The following is an 18844-nucleotide window of genomic DNA, read 5'->3' on the forward strand; positions in this document are numbered from 1 at the left end:
AGGGGAGATTGTCTCAGTGCTAAACATTGCAAGGCATTTCATCTACATTTACATAAATTTTACTTTCATCAAATGCCACTCTTAATTACATTCAGCAACACATCTTAAATTTCACATTCCTGCAAAACTTTCTCAATTCACATCTATTTACTCTATCATGCTTTAACATCTCTCAATATATAACATCTAAGTGGGCAGCCTTACAATTGTTCAACATTTTTACACTTCCTTTTCATCATTTTTAAATCCTAACATTTATATCATTATAGTATCCACCTCTTGACATCAACAGCATTTCTCTACAAGTTGCTATCTCTGACTGGAGCTGCATAGCAAATAATTTCATGAGTTTTAGTTTCAACTCCATTCTCTCTATTGAAGATTTCTTGCTTAGCCTTTTTTCTAGTTTTAAAATTAATTTTTATTCCCATCAAAACTGTTCTGCATTTTCATTACCTTTGTTACTCTTAACCATTTCCTTGCTTTCTTTGACTAGTCTATATTACTGGCTTTAGGGGCAAGAGGGAAAACGGACATGGGCAATCAGAGGTAGCCATTCTGAGCACTTACTTGCATGGCTTTTAACTGCTGGGGCAGGATGGCCATGGACATGACTTGGCCAGGGATCTGTCCCGGAACGGTCTGTGCCTGAGAAACCAGGGGCTGGGGAGGAAGCGATTGGGAAGGAGCCTGGGCCACCTGCTGCTGCTGCATCGGTTGCGGCGGTGGGGGCTGAGGTGGCTGCTGCTGCTGCTGCTGCTGCTGCTGCTGCTGCTGCTGCTGCTGCTGCTGGGCCTGAACAGCCTGAGCGGCCTGCTGTTGCAGCTGCTGCTGCATCTGAGCAATTCGCTGCAGTTGCTGCTGCTGCTGCTGCTGCATCTGAAGTCAGAAGTGGAAGAGAAGGAAGTGCTATCAGGAAGACAGAAAGAGGAGCAGAAAGGCCCTGGGGAGGCTCCGCTGCCCCAGGTGCTGGAGGCCGTGGGAGCTACACCAAAGTCCACCTGGATTCCTTTTTCTGCACTTGGGAGCAGATTCAGAGACCCAGCTATGAAAATGCAGGTCCTCTTTCCCTTGGGTCCCGAGTGGAGCAGACTGATGGCCTCAGGGCAGCCAGCCCAGCCCCTCCCAGGATGCCCACAGAAGCTGGCCTGGCCGGCCCTCGGCCACCAGAGCCTGCCTCCCTCTCCTGCTGCTGGAGACTTTGAAGCTTTTGCTCTTACTTGCTGCTGGCTTTGTTGATGCAGCTGTAACTTGAGCATTTGCTGCTGCTGCTGCTGCTGGGCCACCTGCATTTGCTGCTGAGCTACTGCTGCTGCTTGCTGCTGCTGCTGCACCTGGAACTGCTGCTGTTGCATTGCTGACTGCTGGGCCTGGAACTGCTGCTGCTGCAGGGCGGCCTGCTGTTGCTGCTGCTGCTGCTGCTGCTGCTGGAACTGCTGCTGCTGCTGCTGCTGCTGTGCAGCCATTTGCTGCAGCTGGAGCTGGGCTGAAGAGAGAGACACAAAGGGCCACATGCTGAATGCGCACCAAAACACGTTTTGGAGTGAAGGTCCCTGATTCTGCACAACAGCAGTCCTCCTATTTGGCTGCCGTCTCCTCCCTGCACCTCACAATCATTGGGCTTTGAGTCTTGTATTCAAAAAGATCTTCTTGCAATCGTCTACAGAGACAAAGTGTTTGCAGTCCCAGGGGAGGCTTCCCCACAATTCCAAACCCATCAGAGGAAATCTCCACCAAGGTCTACCCCAAATACTTACTCGGCTGGCTGGCAGCAGGGATGTTGGGGATGCCGTGAGGGACCATCCCGGCAGGTCCAGGAGGCTGCTGCCCTGGGAGATTCATTGGCTGCCCCATGGGGGGCCCGAGTCCACTCAACCCGACCAGGGAGGCCCCCTGAGGACGAGAAGTCATCCCTATGGCCCCTGGTCCTGCTGAAGGACCACCAGTCAGGTTCTGCAGCGCGTTCATAGGATCTGGGGAGAAAAAACAGACAGCTGCATCTGCTCTGCTCCGTCAACTCAGACGAAGATGTAGCCGTGCCCCCCCCCTCCCCCAGTGCCGACCCGTCTTCTGTGCAGTAGAATTCTGATTCTGGCAACCTTGGAAGAGGCTGAAGCGGTGTCAGAATGTGTTTTTCAGAGCCCACTTCCTCTTTCCATCCAGCAGCCTCGGGCAGCCCAGGGTACCTACCCCTCCAGCCTGGCCTTCGCTTTTGGAAGAGGCCCTAGGAAGCGTCACTACAAAGGAAGGGGACAAAGAGGGCTCCTTACCGCTGACGGAGGCCAGGGACTTCTTGTTGTCTAGGAAACAAAAGGGGGAAACAGTTGTACACAGAGATTTAGGGAATGACCCGACTGGGCCAATAGGGCTTCTGCTGGGGAACATGGGTTTTTTCTTTAAGGTCCTTTCAAATTTGTGAGCTGGAAATGAAAAGTGGGGTGCTGGAGCCCCTAAAATCTTGGGCTCTCCCTCCCATGGGATTCTAGGCCCAAAACAAAGTGTCATTTCTGAGGATGTTTGGGGGCTCAGAGTTAATGCCAATATCCCTCATTCCCTGGAAAAGACTCATTTTCCAGAAAAATAATTAGGCCATCTGAAACAAGATGAGTAATTATATTATCACTATTATTATTACATAGGATCCTCAAATGCAAAGGAGACACCTTCTCCTGAAAGCTGCTCAAGCTCTTCAATGGGAGGACTTGGATGCTGGGCCTGGCTTTCTCATTCCTCATTTTCAGCTCTTTTCCTTCCTTCCTTCCTTCCTTCCTTCCTTCCTTCCTTCCTTCCTTCCTTCCTTCCTTCCTTCCTTCTCTCCCTCCCTCCCTCCCTCTTTCCTTTCGTACCCTCCTCCTTCCTTCCTTCCTTCCTTCCTTCCTTCCTTCCTCCCCTCCCTCTCCCCATTCCTTCCAAGAGCTCAGCATCACACAAACAATTCTCCTTGGAGTTCCGAGACCAGGCCCAGACAGAGCACTTTCTTCACTCTTGAGAACCTGGCTCCAAATTCCAGCTTGGAAAGGGTGGGGTGGGGTTAAGACTTGATGCGAGCTCCCCATTCTGGCTCCTTCCCACCCCAGGATAAGGCAGTCAGGAAAAATGGCCTTAAGCCAACCCACAGGAACAAAAAGGGCTACTTACGAATATCCCGGAAATGGATGATGAGTCTTGCCACGAGAGAGAGATATTCGTCCTAAAATTAGGAAAGGAAAACGCATTGTGGAAGGCAGCAGGGAGGCAGGCGAGGGCTGATGCAACTTGTTGCCCCATCAGGCTGGGGCTGCCGGCCTTTGCGGAGCAGGGGAGAAAGGCTGGCCGGCCACCACCGGAGCAAAAGGGCTTGGTGGGTTCCAGGGATCTCTCCTTGGATCCAGTGGAACCTATCTCCTCGATCCGTGGAGCTCAGCCACAGCTTCACAAACCCCTCCTGCACTGCATTGCGTGCCATGCAGTCCGGGACATCTGGGGCCACAGAGCTGGGAAGAGCAGATCACCAGTTCCCTTCAGGTTCCACTGAAGGAGGGAAAGCTGGCTGGACTCTGGGGGATGGAGGGGAGCCTCATCCCTGCTCTGACCCTTCAGCTTCTCAGCTGCTTCCACTCGTCTGGGCGCTTCCCAAGCGAGCAGTCTCCCTGCTCCTAGTCCGGCACCTTCGCCACTAGGACATTTCCTTTTGGCCCGGGGGTGAGAAGGGGACCCTCCTCCCCTTAGGAAGAGTTTCCAACCTACAAGCAGAATCTCCTTTCCTGAACCTCAAGTCCCGTCCTGCGCAGACGTCCTCCTCCCCTGAAGAGATGGGTCAGAGCCTTCCTGAGAGAATTTCCCGAGGAGGAGGAGGAGGAGGAGGAGTCAGGAATCCAGACTCTAAGCACCTTCACTGGAAAGCACCTCTCACCTACTGGGTGTGGGTGCCTTTCGCTCACATGAAGGGAATAATGTGCCATCTCATGCTGTTTTCTTGACGCAGTGGGGCATCTTCTGGTGCCTCCTGCTTGGGCCTGCAGAAGTGCCCAATGGGGGGGAAGGGAGCAGCCCAGGTGGGCCATATGATGTGCAGAGTGCAGGGAGCAACCCCTTCGGCTTTCTTGCAGTGCTATTCAGCAAGGCGCCTGCATGATGTAGATCTGCCAGGCGGGGATGGAGCCCTGGACAGAACAGCACCAGGCCAAGAACAGCACCCCCGGCAGGCAGGGGAACTTGCGCACGTAGGCCGCGTCGCCTGCAGGGCCAGTCAGCTTCTCCTTGCAGGGGGTCCCTCCCACCCGCCTCCTCCAGCAAGGAAAGGAACTTCTTACCCGCGTTTTGGCCTTCATGAAAACATGGTTTTCCATTTCTTTGCTGGTCTTACTGTGAGCAACGCCAGCCTTTCTCATGGCATCTTCACTGCAAGAAAGAAGAGTCTGCTCAGGCTCAACTGGGGCAGCCTGGGACAACTTTCCAATATTTATGGCACGTCTCTTGTGAATGAGCCTGGCGCTTCACCTGGCTTCTCTTCATGAAAAAAGTTATGGATTTTGTTTAGTAGTGTTTTTCTACCTATAACGAACTCCTGGGAAGTTTGGTGGCCAGAGCCCTTTTGCTGCCGGTCAGGCGGCTCTTTCTTGAATGGATGCTGGGGCTCCTTCTGCACCAGCCCCATTTGCCCCCTTGAAGCACAGCCCACACTCCAGATTGTGCTTGGTTGCCATACAGAAGGACACTTCCTTGCCTATAAGCAACCAGGGGCTGGGACAGCGCAAGGAAGCGTAGCTGCACAGCCTCCCTTGGGCCAAGGAGCCGTGGCACTTGCCATTGTCTGCTGAAATAAAGTCTTCTCTTGAAGGAGGAATTCTGAGTCAGGGCATCCAAACGGGTCGGATTGGGAAGAGGGGATCATAAGAAACGCCCCCCCCCCCCCCATTTGAAAACTATGAGTGTCTTCATTTATCATTTCAGTTTGTGATTTCCATATACAATTATAGCCAGCTTCCAAAAGTGAGAAACAAAAATATAGACAAATTAATACAGGAGCAGAAAGGCCTGTACAACTACGAACAAGCCATTCAGACTCAACGGCAAGCTCATGGACATCCTGGCATGAGGACTTCCAAGGCCTTCTTGAAGGTCTGAGGTGGAAGAACATTGCAGAAGGCATGCCTCCTTTGTGCTGGAAGTGTCAGAATCCAATTATATTTCATTTCTATCTACCTACTCTGAGGAAAAACCAATTCTTACTCTATTCTGGATTCTGTCATACTACGAAAAGGGAGGAGGGTAAGCATGGGGGGTTTTACGACTCTCACTTCCTTCCTTAACTACAAAGTGACCGTTTGTGGATTCTCATGGAGAGGACTAACGATAACAATGTGGCCATCGCCTTTCAACTCACTCCCCTTTGCCGGCAGTGAGGAAAAGGAGGTGGGAAATACAATGCCTGGGATCTGGGAGAAGAGGATGAGTGATCGTGCCAACGGAGAGGACAGATGGATTGAATTGCCCAGAAGAACTGTGGGGTGGGGGCTACTTGGAAACACTTTAAAACATTGAATGGTGGGAGAGGATTCCCCAAATCCCCTACAATCAGCTTCTCTTAATAAAGATCCCTGTTCGAAGAGACATTCCAAGAGTTCTGTCTTCTTAAGATGTAAGATTGAGGTGGGTCTTTACATTAGACAGGATCTGCAAAAATAGTCCACCTGGAAGGGAGAACCTTGCCGGGGGACTTTGCAAAAATTACCATGTCAGACGAGCAGGGAAGGGAGAAAGCTCCCCGGAAAGAGAGCCACTGCCCCGACTGAAAACCTGCCAGATGTCGGGATCCGAGAGGTCAGATTCCTCAGGAGAAGAGGTGGTGGAGACACGTGACCACAAACCTTCGTAGTCAATGGGCGTTGGAAAGAAAGGCGAGTGGGAAAAGAAATCAAGAAAGGTGACCCTGAGACGGGGGGCCAACCAACCAGAATGGAAGCAGGAGATGGGGAAATCCCTGTATGCAAGTGAAGAGGAAGAGAGCTGGGCACTGTACTCGGGCTGAATCCTAGAGAAAGCTATCGACCTGATGAAGAGAACCCTCAGCTCCCTAGGAGAGGAGAATTCTGAGCCCTATGGCCACACCAGCTCCCGGAGCCGCAACTGGAGAGACACCGAGGGGGAAGTGGAACCTACAGCCCCGGGGAGGTCTGCTGATCCAATAGTCCCCACTCCCTGCTGACCCGCAGATGACAATCTGGATGGAAGACACTACCACCAACAACGAAGGCACTGATCCATTCAAAGACTCCCGCCACTGGACGTGAGATTCAAGGGGGAGCCGACATGTTTGGGGTTTTTCCTAACCCAAGTCCTCAGCTACATGGAATACGGGCGGCACAACCCGAGCGACAAAGCCCGTATCCGGATCATGCAATCTGCGTTGGACGGGCCGGCCGCAGATTGGGTGGTGAATTTGCACGACTCCAATGCCCCAGAGCTCAACGACTTCAACCGGTTCATGTCCTCTCTGAGAAGGCAATTTGAGGACCCCCGATCGCAAAGCCCGCAAAAGGATCAAAACGATGAGGCAAGGCAAATATACACAAGAATTCCGGGCCATTGCCAGCAAACTGAACTGGCCGGAAGACATCCTCCTTTGCCATTTCAAAGATGGCGTAAATTACGACCTATACGACACTTGCCTGCCCCGAGGGGACCCATACCAACTTGATGAATGGTACGTCCTGGCAGAGGAAGCAGAGATCGACCTACTGAAGAGGCACCGCCAAGGAAAATGATGGAGCCGCTCACCTCTTGAGTCGATGCACTAACCAGTGAAACCATCGGCTATAGCCAAGAAGCAAATGGGCTGCTTCAAATGTGGGAGAGAGGGGCATCGGGCTGTAGAATGCCACTCGAAAGCCCCCTAGCACAACCCAGACAGATTACCAGCCAACAAATCTGGGAAGTCTCCAGCTAAGCCAAAAGAATGTGCCATGAGAATGATGGAGGCTGTGGAATCCCCTATCTCTACCCATCGGGGGGGGGGGAATTCCAGCCTACACCTCAGAGCTGGTGGACGCCTCAGACGACAGCTCGGAGGGCGAACCTCTGATAAGTGGACCCATCACACTCATCCTCAAGACAGTGACTATATTAATTCCCTCCATACCCGAAGCTGTCAAGGTGAAAGCCTTAATAGACTCTGGCTACACTCGCTGCCTCATTAGCCCGACGCTAGTGGGGAATCTGGGCATTCTGTCAAGAAAGCTAGAACAACCAATCTCATTTGGTCAGTTAGATGGGTCCATAGCAGGGGGGGTGCCAGCTACCCTACCACATTACCAATCCACCTCTCCCTGGGCAACCACGAGGAAGACATAACATTTGTAGTGACCCCAGGCATGGAATACCCAACATCCTAGGGATGGAACAGTTAAAGAAATGGAACCCCTGGGTAAATTGGAGGATGGCAGAAATCAATTTCCCGAAAGGGGACCCCACGGATTTAAAACCCCAAGGGGATCTACCAAAATTAAGAATGGAAAAAGCGTCCATGGGAGAAGAAAAGGGGCTACCAGAAATACCAGAGGAATACAGAGATCTTGCTGAAGTTTTCACCTAGGAGAGGGCAGATGAGCTTCCCCCCCCCCACTGACCCACCGACTGTGCCATAGAATTCAAGCCTGGGGCAAAACTCCCGAAGCCCAGATTATACTCCATGAGCCCAAAGGAGAAGGAGGAAATGGAAAGATTCATAAAGAAAAACCTAGAGAGAGGGTTCATTGAACCAGCCAAGCCTAAAGTGGCCGCCCCGGTCCTCTTTAGAGAGAAGAAAGATGGCTCTTTACGCTTATGCGTGGATTATAGGCTCCTGAATGCAATCAGTGAAAGCAACCTATACCCTCTGCCCCTCATGAAAAACATGCTGTCACACTTCTCGAAAGGAATTTTTTTTTACTAAACTAGATCTAAGGGAAACATTACCACGTGAGAATTAAGGAAGGGGATGAATGGAAAACCGCATTTAACTGCCCAATGGGGGGCTACCAATTCAAAGTTTTGCCATTTGGATTACAAGGGCCCCTCCCCAGTATTTATGCAATTAATCAACGAGATACTAAGGGAGCACCTATTTAAGGGGGTCCTGGTTTACTTAGATGACATCCTTATCTTCACCGAATCAAAAGAGGAACATGTCAACCTAGTCAGAGCGGTTTTAAAGAAACTGCGAGCCGCCCACCTATATGCCAAACTATCAAAATGGGAATTCCACCAGGAAAGGATAGACTACCTAGGTTATCGCATATCCCCACAGGGCATTGAAATGGACCCAAAGAAGATCAGAGCAGTACTAGAATGGGCACCACCCCGCACAAGAAAGCAACTGCAAAGTTTCCTGGGTTTCGCAAACTTTTACCGCCAATTCATTCCCTCATTTGCCCAAATAGCCTTGCCTCTCACGAATTTACTAAAAACAAAGGGAGCATCCTCAGTAAAACCTAGCCAGCCACTAACATGGACAATGGAGTGCCAAGCGGCATTTGAGAGATTGAAGAGACTTTTTTCTGCCGAACCAGTACTGAGGCACCCAGACATGGATAAGCCCTTCGTAATACAGGCAGATGCAAGTGATGTGGCAGTGGGGGCTGTACTATTACAAGAAAACGATGAAGGGGTATTGCAACCCTGTGCGTATACATCCAAGAAACTCACGGAAATGGAACAGCGCTGGACCATGTGGGAGAAAGAGGCATACGGGATACGTTGGTCATTATTCACGTGGCGCCAGTTCCTGGAAGGCAATAAAATCCCTTTCCAGGTGTGGACAGACCACAAAAATTTGGAAGCCTTGAAAACACCCAGGAAGCTCAACCCCAAGCAAGCCCGTTGGTCCCAACATTTTCACCAATTCCACTTTACGCTCAAATATTTGCCAGGGGGAAATGGCAGATGCACTATCTCACATGCCCCAATGTAACAGCACGCGAGCCACCAACTCTAAACCGATGATGGTGGAATCACAACTGGCAGCGCCAGTAATCACCAGAGCCCAAGCTAAATTAAAACCGCAGCTAGGTAACCAAACCGAAATTGAATTCCGGAAAAGTTTGGAAACAGATGAATGGTTCCAGAAAAATAAACACGTGTGCACAATGAAAGACAGACTGCCTTAGATGGGGGAAAAATTATATATACCAACCACTCAAAGAGTCACATTCGTGCAGCTTTGCCATGACACAAAATCAGCAGGGCATTTTGGATTTGTAAAAACATTACACTTAATTAAACGGCAATTTTGGTGGCCATCCATGAAAAAGGACATAGAAAGTTACGTGGCCAGCTGCCCAAAGTGTAAAGAGGTTGCAAGGGAACTTCAAAGAGGTTGCAACTGCAAAGAGGTTGCAAGGGAAATCGCCCGGACTGTTACAAACAGTGGCAAATCCCTCAGCCCCCTGGAGGGAAATAGCCAAGGATTTTATAGTGGAATTACCAGAAAGCAATGGAATACTGTCGTCTGGACGGTCACGGTCTTGTTTTCCAAACAGGTGCACTTTATCCCTTGCCAAAAGATTCCCACTGCAAAAGCCTTAGCAAAACTTTTCGTGCAGCATATTTACAGATTGTATGGGGCACTCCAACGCATCATATCTGATAGGGGAGTGCAATTTACGTCTGCATTTTGGAAGGAATTTTTATTCATCTTAGGGACCACTCAGGGACTGACATCTAGCCATCACCCGCAGTCGAATGGTCAAGTGGAAAATTCGAACTCAGTACGTGAGCAATATATAAGATGCTTTCTTAATTTCTAGCAATCGGATTGGATGGACCCACTCCCTTTCGCAGAAGTGGTTTACAATAATGCAGTCCACTCCAGCACAGGTTACACTCCTTTTCAAATAGCTACCGGTCAAATTTCAACCCCATGCCAGAACTAACCCCAAATGAACCAGCAATCCCATCACTGAAAGAATGGATGGAACAATTACAAAACACCTGGCCAATACTTAGAAAAGCCCTAGATGAAGCTAGGCAAGCATACAAAACACGTAGATAAAAAAAGGTCGAACCTACACCATTCATTATAGGAGAAATGGTGTACTTATCTACAAAATACCTAAAATCCCTACAACCCTGTAAAAAACTTGGACCAAAATTCTTCCAATTAAAAGAATTATAAACCCAGTAACAGTAGAATTAGAACTACCCAAAAATCTTAGGCAAATACAAATTTTCCACTGCAGTTTGCTGAAAAGAGAACAACAGTCACCCTTATGGCCAACCCCCCCACCCCCAATCATGGTGGAAGGAGAACAACACTTCGAGATAAAGGAAATCCTAGACTCTAGGAGATATCATGGGACAACTCAATACCTAGTAGCATGGAAACACCTCCCCGCCTCAAAAAATGAGTGGGTCCATAAACGTCATGTCAGAGCCCCGAAGCTGTTAAAGAGGTTTCATACAGAATATCCTAACAAGCCAGACTAACTTTTATACCTGTTTTGTTTTCTTTATAGGTGGATCTCTCTTATTTTTAAGGGGGGCAGGATGTCAGAATCCAATTATATTTCATTTCTATATACCTACTCTGATGAAAAACCAATTCTTACTCTATTCTGGATTCTATCATACTACGAAAAGGGAGGAGGGTAAGCATGGGGGGATTATGACTCTCCCTTCCTTCCTTAACTACAAAGTGACTGTTTGTGGATTCTCATGGATAGAATTAACCATAACAATGTGGCCATCGCCTTTCATCGCATTCCCCATTGCCGGCAGTGAGGAAAAGGGGGTGGGAAATACAACGCCTGGGATCTGGGAAAAGAGGATGAGTGATCGTGCCGACGGAGCAGACTGATGGACTGAATTGCCCGGAAGAACTGTGGGGTGGGGGCTGCTTGGGAACACTTTAAAACATTGAACGGTGGGAGAGGATTCCCCAGATCCTGTCTAGCATGCCTATAATCAGCTTCTCTTAACAATAGCCCACCTACTCAAGTCTCATTGGACAGGCAGATTCAACGGAAGATGGGTGATCCTGCAAACAGGTTGTACAGATGGCAACCAGTATGTTGGACCACATCTGGAAGCCAGCCTGTAACCACTGCAGCTCACACCACTGCATTCTGAATAGGGCTGTGGTTTTTGGGTAGTCTCCAAAGGCAGCTTCATCCACTGTAACCTCTGTCCTCTTCTATAGGTACATGTCATAATTCATATACAAGGTTGACTGAGCCATGAGTGGCCATTAACAGGGTACCATGATCCAAGAAAAGACACAATTAGTACAATCTGTGCAAAGCCTTTCTTGGCTGTAGCTGCTATCTCCTCCTCAAGCAACAGCTATCATTCCAGAAAGAAAACCAAATTGCACACTGTAACACGGGGAAATGCAGCTCCATTGAAAAATGAGATTAATAAATTCCTAGAACTAGGTGATCTTGCTCCAGTTCAGTTTCAATTTATTTCTTCCCATCCAGACCTGAACAGCCTCTAGAAACTGAGACAACACTCTGACTACACTATGTTTGATCCAGATGGATACCATGATTGATGGTCTCCAAGGCTGCTAAAGAGATCTGAATTTGACTTGAATCTGGAGTCTGTCAAACCACGAGAGTTGTATCATCCCCGTTCTGGCTCCACCAGAGATCATCTACAAATGCAATCTATTTATTTATTTGTTAAATTTATTTGCCACCTATCTTGCCATGGGACTACTCTAGGTAGCTTACCATAAAAAGAAACAAAAAAAGTATAAACAGAAGTAAAACAGAATAAAACAAAGAAAAAGAACACAATAAGAATACATCAATATGATAACCAGAAGATGGATGGGTGGAAATCAGAAGGGGGAAGGTGGAGTCTGCCATCAAGCCAGCAGCCCCCTCCAGCGTAGAACTTCCCAATCTTCAGGCTGTGGATGCCATCTCCCTCTCCATGCTACAACCACGATTGAAATTGGACTGAAAAAAGGCAGCTAATCCATTTCTTCTAGCCCCCCCCCCCCGAGCTGCAATGTGAATGCCTAATATCTCAACAACCTTCCCCCAAAAGGGAAGGTTGGAGACTGAATGGATATTAACTAACACTGTTGGGTCCAGAGATGTTTTTAAGGTGCACTTCTCCATCAAGGAACCATCCCCTTACTCAAGAACAAATTTACCACCACTTGGACCCCACCATATCCCACTTCCCAGGAGGCTTTAACCCAGTCAGGAGGGGGCCTGGATCTAACATTCATTTGGTCACGTTTGCAGGCCCATGAATCTACTCCAGTTCCTCAAGGGTTACAGACTCAATCTCTTCCCAGAAAACAGGCAATAGCCAGCTTCGATTAACCAGACTGGAAGTACTGAAGTTTTCCCTACAATTAGCAGGCACCTCTCTCAAGGATCTTGCCCTCTGTAGTATCAGGCCCTCCTGCTTCTACATCCTTTTTTACACCTCTGGCTGATTCCAACTTGCCTCAAAAACGTGCCAGTCCAGAATAGGGATAGGAACCTTTTAGATTCTTCATGGAATTGGAAGGAATGACATTTTAGATAAAGCTTAAGGATCAAAATTGGTGTCTTAAATAATTAAGGAATACATTTTACTCCTTAACCCACCTGCTTTACAACATTTTGGACCCATTCAATACAGGGAATAGGAACTCTGGTGGTTGTATTGGGAGGATAAGAGAGATCTCTGGACTGTCCAGCCTTGAGCTGTTAGAAGGGATCTTCCCTTCTGAACAGATCTGTGAACATAGTATATTTAGTATATTTAGATTTCAGCAGGGCATTTGACAAAGTAGACCACAACCTGCTTCTTGATAAGCTACAAAAATGTGGGATAGACAGCATCACCACCAGATGGATTTGTAACTCAAACCGTACTCAATGACTAGTCCTTAATGGTCTTACATCTACAGCATATAGATGGAAAGGAGGCAGTCGATGGCAGCATGAGGCAGAGGACCAGTGAGATGGCTGGGGAAGCGAAAAGGAGATGGCCGGCGGAAATGCGAGGCAGCGGGTCAGTGAGGCACTGGGGACAGCACAGAGGTGGTGGGCGGTGGCAGCAGGGGATTGGGAGGCCCGTGGGTGGCGGAGAAGCAGCAGCAGCGAGGTGGGAGGACTGCAGGTGCTGATGAGGCAACAGCGGCGAACCAGAGGCCTGCAGGCGACAGCGTCCTTTTCTGAGGACCGGGAGGCCTGCAGGCAGAAGCAAGGCAGCAGCGGCAAACCAGGAAGCCTGCAGGTGGAGGCAAGGCAGCAGTGGCGGACCAGGAGGCCTGCAGGTGGAGGCGAGGCAGCAGCGGCAGACCGGAAGGCCTGTAGGCAACAGCGGCGAAGCAGCAGTGGACCAGAGGCCTATAGGTGGCGGCAAGGCAGCAAGACAGAAACCACCAAACACCAAACTCATGGAACAGGCAACTGAGGCTATTGTGGTATGCAATACATGTTCCATGTATGCACTGATGAAGAACACCCCAACTATACATGCATCAGATACAAATTATGCGAACTACTACAGGAAAAGATTAGGAATTTAGAAGCAACTCTAGCCAAACCCAAGCTCCACCCAAACGGAACCAAACAATGAACAAATAACTCCTAGAGGACTTGACCTCACCGATAAACCCTTGGAAGAAGACAAATGGAGGTATGTCACACACAGAAGAAATCACAATACCCAAAGAAACAGCATACAACAAACAAATTCCTTCTGCCCAACCAGAAACAGTCCCACTAAAACTGATCAATCGATTTCTCCCCTTAAACGGAAACATGCAGACTCACAACCCCCCCTCAAAAAAGACATGCAAACACCTAGCAAAAAGACAACTTGAAACATCCCTAAAAAGGTCACTAAAAAGTCACTTCAACAAACACACCTGAGATAAACAGAAAAGTATCCCAGACTGCATCCCCCCCCCCCAAAAAAGAAAGGAGAGTGTTGGTAATAGGAGACTCCGTCCTCAAAGGAACAGAACCATCCATCTGCAGACCAGATATACAATCCAGGGAGATATGCTGTCTCCCTGGAGCACAAATCAAAGTTGGGCTGACAACCTAACCAAAATAATTAGGCTACAGATTACTACCCCTTCCTCCTCCTCCACATTGGGATGAACGACACAACAAACAACCTGAATGCAATAGTGAGGAACTACAAACAACTAGGCAACAAAGTTAAGCAGCTAGGAGCACAAGTAGTGTTCTCGTCAGTGCTCCCAACAAAAGGCCAACACCCTTTGAAGGAAAAAAGAATTTTAGGGACTTCCAGTTTTGCATCTGTAGCGAATTGCTGCATGACAGCAGACCTCCGTTCCCCACGGCTAGTTTCGTCCTGCCAGGGGGGACCCTAGATGGGGTCGAAGTCGCCCTGAAGAGGTGACCATGAAGGAGGGGTGCTCCATTGATCACGAAGCGATGGCAATCGCTCCGTCTGATCCGGGGGAAGCCCTCTGAACCTGACAGGAGAAAGGCTACCGTGAGATCAGCGCCTAGCCCAAGCTACTTGCATCCGAAGTCCCAGAGCACGAACCTGAACATCGGTGAACAGCGTGCTTGGAATTGGTGAGAGTACTGATCTTCTTTCTTCTGTCTACTAACTGAATCCTTGAGAAAGATCCCCAAAACAAGAAAACCTCTGGAAATTCAAGAGAGGGGACTATATCTCCATTCCCTTACAGATGGAAGTGGCAAATTAATATTAAGGAGGAAAGGGATATACTAAAATTTGATTTAAAATACTACAGTCTGGATAAATTTAGGAACTAAAAAACTTTCAAGATTATACCCTAAAAAGTTTTTGATGGAATTATAAAAATAACTTTCTGATTCGAAAAAAAAACTGAAAAAAGAAATAACTGCTGACTACTGGAGAATCAGAATCTGTCATGGTTCCAATAGATGAAAGTTTTCAAAAGAACTGCGAGGCATTGTTTACCTTAAAGAATCTTTTATTCAAGAAACAACATATCGGCACTACATAATTGAAACCAAAAACTAAATTCCCCTCCCCTGGATACAAAGTAACAAAAGTGCAATTCCCTCCTCCAATAAAACAGTCATAAATCACATTCCCCAATTAGCTTGAAGCACGGGCTTTCTCCCCAGCTCTCCAGCCTGCCAAAACACTATCAGCTCCGGGCTCTGTATCCTTGGGTTCCCACAACTAAGTTATTATTGTTATGACTAGCTGGACTCTCATCCCTATTCCCCCTCCCAGCAGCAATTCTAAAAGCAATAGAGAAAATGGCTGCATTTCCATCTGTTGTCAAAGCAAGAACATCCAATGTTAGCAGCGTTGACACCTATCCAACAAAATGAATTTCAATGTGGAGAAAAGCAAAGTCTTACATTTAGGCAGGAAAACTCAAAGGTACAAATACAGATTGGGCGGGACCTGGCTTAAAAATAGTAACTGTGAGAGAGACCTTGGAGTCCTAGTAGACGATCAGTTGACTATAGCCAGCAGTGTGCAGCAGCAGCCAAAAAAGCTAATACAATCCTGGGTTGTACAAACAGAGGCATAGAATCAAGATCACACAAAGTATTATTACCGCTTTATAAAGCCTTAGTAAGACCACACCTGGAATACTGCAGCAAATTTTGGTTACCATATCACAAAAAAGATGTTGAGAGTTTGGAAAAAATTCAGAGAAGAGCAATTAAGATGATCAAAGGCCTGGACACTAACACATACGAAGAACAGCTACAGAACTTGGATTTGGCTAGTCAAAAGAAAAGAAGAAATAGGGGAGACATGATAGCAGTGTTCCAGTTTCTGAGGGGCTGCCACAGGGCAGAGGGGAGCAGGTTGTTCACCAAAGCACCAGAGGGCAGGACAAGAAACAATGGTTGGAAACTGATCAAAGAGAGAAGCAACCTGGAACTAAGGAGAAACTTCCTGACAGTGAGGACAATCAACCAGTGGAACAGCTTACCCCCAGAAATCGTGGGCACTCCATCACTGGAGATTTTTAAAAGGAGAGTGGACATTCACCTGTCTGAGACGGTGTAGGTTCTCCTGCTTGAGCAGGGGGCTGGACTAGAAGACCTCCAAGGTATTCTATTCTATTCTATTCTATTCTATTCTATTCTATTCTATTCTATATGGAGGGAAGTAAGCAGTGGGGTACCACAAGGTTCCATCTTAGGCCCAGGACTCTTCAATATCTTCATCAATGACTTAGATGAAGGAACAGAAGGGGAACTCATCAAATTTGCAGATGATACTAAGCTGGCAGGAATAGCCAATATTCCAGAAGACAAGCTCAGGATCCAAAAGGATCTTGACAGACTATCCAACAAAATGAACTTTAATGTGGAGAAAAGCAAGGTTTTACACCTGGGCAGAAAAAACCAAAGGTAAAAGTACAGATTAGGCGGAACCTGGCTCAAAAACAGTAACTGTGAGAGGGACCTTGGAGTCCTAGTGGATGATCACTTAAACATGAATTAGTGTGCAACAGCAGCCAAAAAATCTAACACAATCCTTGGTTGTATGAACAGAGATGTAGAATCAAAATCACATGAAGTGTTAGTACTGCTTTATAAAGCTTTAATAAGGCCACACCTAGAATACTGCATTCAGTTTTGGTCATATTACAAAAAAGTCATCGAGACTTTGGAAAAAGTACAAAGAAGAGCAACTGAGATAATTAAGGGCTTGGAGACAAAAACATATGAAGAATGGTTGCAGGAATTGGGTGTGGCTAGCCTAGAGAAAAGAAGGCCTAGGGGTGACATGATAGCAGTATTCCAGTATTTGAGAAGGTGTCACAAAGAAGAGGGGGGGTCAATTTATTTTCCAAAGCACCAGAGGGCAGGACAAGAAACAATGGTTGGAAATTAATCAAGGAGAGAAGCAACCTGGAATTAAGGAGAAACTTCCTAACAGGGAGGACAATTAACCAGTGGAACAGCTTGCCTTCAGACGTTGTGGGTGCTTCATCACTGGAGGTTTTTAAGAAGAGACTGGACAATCACCTCTCTGAGATGGTATAAGTTCTCCTGCTTGACCAGGGGGTTGGACTAGAAGACCTCCAAGGTCCTTCCAGCTCTAGTTTGATTCTTTTTATGAAGCTTTTCATGAGAGGTGAAAAACCACAAATCACTCTGAGAACTTTGCTAACAGGCATTATAGGAATATCGAATGGATATTAAACTAAATGTCTCCAATGTAGACACCCTGATTGATTCATACACAGCCTCTGGAAGGCCTCATGGTGGGATGGGAAGAAACAGGTTTATGTTGAACCCAACCAAGACAGAACAATTGTTTATTCAGGGAGAGCTTCTGCCAACTCTAGCATTGCTTCTGAAATGGTCAGCATCATGCCTGAAAGAGAGCCTGTCCATGGAGCCATGGCTGTCCTGGACAGACAAGTAGGTCATGGCAAGAAGGACCTTTGGGAGATCCAATTGCAGCCTGACCTGGAGTGGGAGAGTGTGGCAATAGGAACTCGTATTCTCATTGGTGCTCAGTTCGTCCAATGCTCGCTGGATGGAACTGCCTTTAAAGACTGGAAACTGGAGCTGGTACAAGACACGTGCTTTTGGCCCTAGACTCCCCAGGCACACATTCCCCTGTGCTACAAGGTCCACATCGGTTGCCAAGAGGTTTGCAGGTATAATTTTAAAGTGCTGGTTTTACCTGTGGTCCTATCTGGCTGAGGCACCTTCAGAACTGCCTACTTGAAGAACAATCAATCCACTTGATAAGACCATCTCTAGTTTGGGATGGTGGTGTCAGTAATTTCTCTCTCATCTCTGCCCATTTCTCCTTAAAACCACATGAAATTGTGCATTGAAGGGAGATGTCATTAATCTGGGGAATTAAAGGTCTTTCCACTGTAAAGTTGTCCCTGCAATTGATTATTTGGCTCTAAGAATATCAACCAGAGCCAAGAAATATGCTTCATCATTAGCTGCATCCCTCTCACCCACAAAACCAAAGCCAGGAAAGGAATGGGGGCTAATATACTAAAAATCTTGCAATGCTAACTAAAGGCTTTGAAGCTGATCTATTAATCCATCTCCAGGCATTAAGTGCAGAGAAAGTTAAAAGTCGGAAGATCAATTGTAAGCCCAGAAAATGTTTGTCAATGACAAAATCTTGATTAAGATTTTGACTTAGCTTTCTAGGATCCCAAGTAGAAAACAGCTGCGTGTCACAGGTATTGAAGCTATTCCTGCTCTTTGGGTAGAATAAATCAGAAAGCTTTTTAGAGACATGTTTACACTGCTGGCTGACTTAATTGAAATTGAGCAGGTTAACCCAATCACCCTGATAGAAATATTGATAGCTCGCTTTAGTGTCATAATGAAGGCATCAGGCTAGAAACTGAGAGATGGTGAGTTGTGTTTTGAGGGGGAATATGAAAAATATAAAATGTGATTTATAAAAATTGACTGGAGTCCTGACACATCTAACTCCTTCTTACTATAGCTAGCTGAATAAGCATTTGAGAGTTAAAATTATATCATCTGCAACTAAATTTAAAACATACATTTTATCTCCCATTTCCACCCCACAAATCTGATCGGAGTACTATTACAATGCTTGTATGGCTTAGGTTAACTAATAAAGGCGATAAAAGAGACATTTGCTTGGAACCACTTAAAAAAGAGTAATGGGATATGAATCATAGCTGTTGAGTCATATCTGAGTTTAGTCTATAAATATGTTCAATCATCTTAAGAAAACTGGTCCCAAAATTTAATATTGGTTTTAAAAATAGTATTTCCAGGGAATCAAAACCTTTACGTATATCTAAGGAATAAATGGCTAGGAAATTTTAATTTTACTAAATTGTAAAATAATTTGTTATGGTAGATACAGATCCCACAGTGTTTGTACAGAAGAGGTATGGGTTACCCTGAGATCAAAA

The 18844-nt window shown here is 47.0% G+C and overlaps 1 protein-coding gene across 2 annotated transcripts in view; it reads right to left on the reverse strand.

Annotated features, from left to right (window-relative positions):
* The window catches only part of MED15 (mediator complex subunit 15), a 47930-nt gene that overhangs the window by 28344 nt on the left and 742 nt on the right, over positions 1 to 18844 (reverse strand). For both annotated transcript variants that reach the window (XM_039321201.1, XM_039321200.1), the window contains exons 2-7: positions 4293 to 4380; positions 3139 to 3190; positions 2271 to 2300; positions 1758 to 1973; positions 1221 to 1486; positions 571 to 879 (exon numbers count right to left, since the gene is read on the reverse strand). In XM_039321201.1, the coding sequence (XP_039177135.1) occupies positions 571 to 879; positions 1221 to 1486; positions 1758 to 1973; positions 2271 to 2300; positions 3139 to 3190; positions 4293 to 4380 (961 nt within the window). The remainder of the gene's footprint in view (positions 1 to 570; positions 880 to 1220; positions 1487 to 1757; positions 1974 to 2270; positions 2301 to 3138; positions 3191 to 4292; positions 4381 to 18844) is intronic.

The sequence above is a fragment of the Crotalus tigris genome, unplaced genomic scaffold (assembly GCF_016545835.1).
Source record: "Crotalus tigris isolate CLP2741 ecotype Arizona unplaced genomic scaffold, ASM1654583v1 scf7180000023720.1715460, whole genome shotgun sequence".
In the NCBI taxonomy this organism is placed as follows: Eukaryota; Metazoa; Chordata; class Lepidosauria; order Squamata; family Viperidae; genus Crotalus; species Crotalus tigris.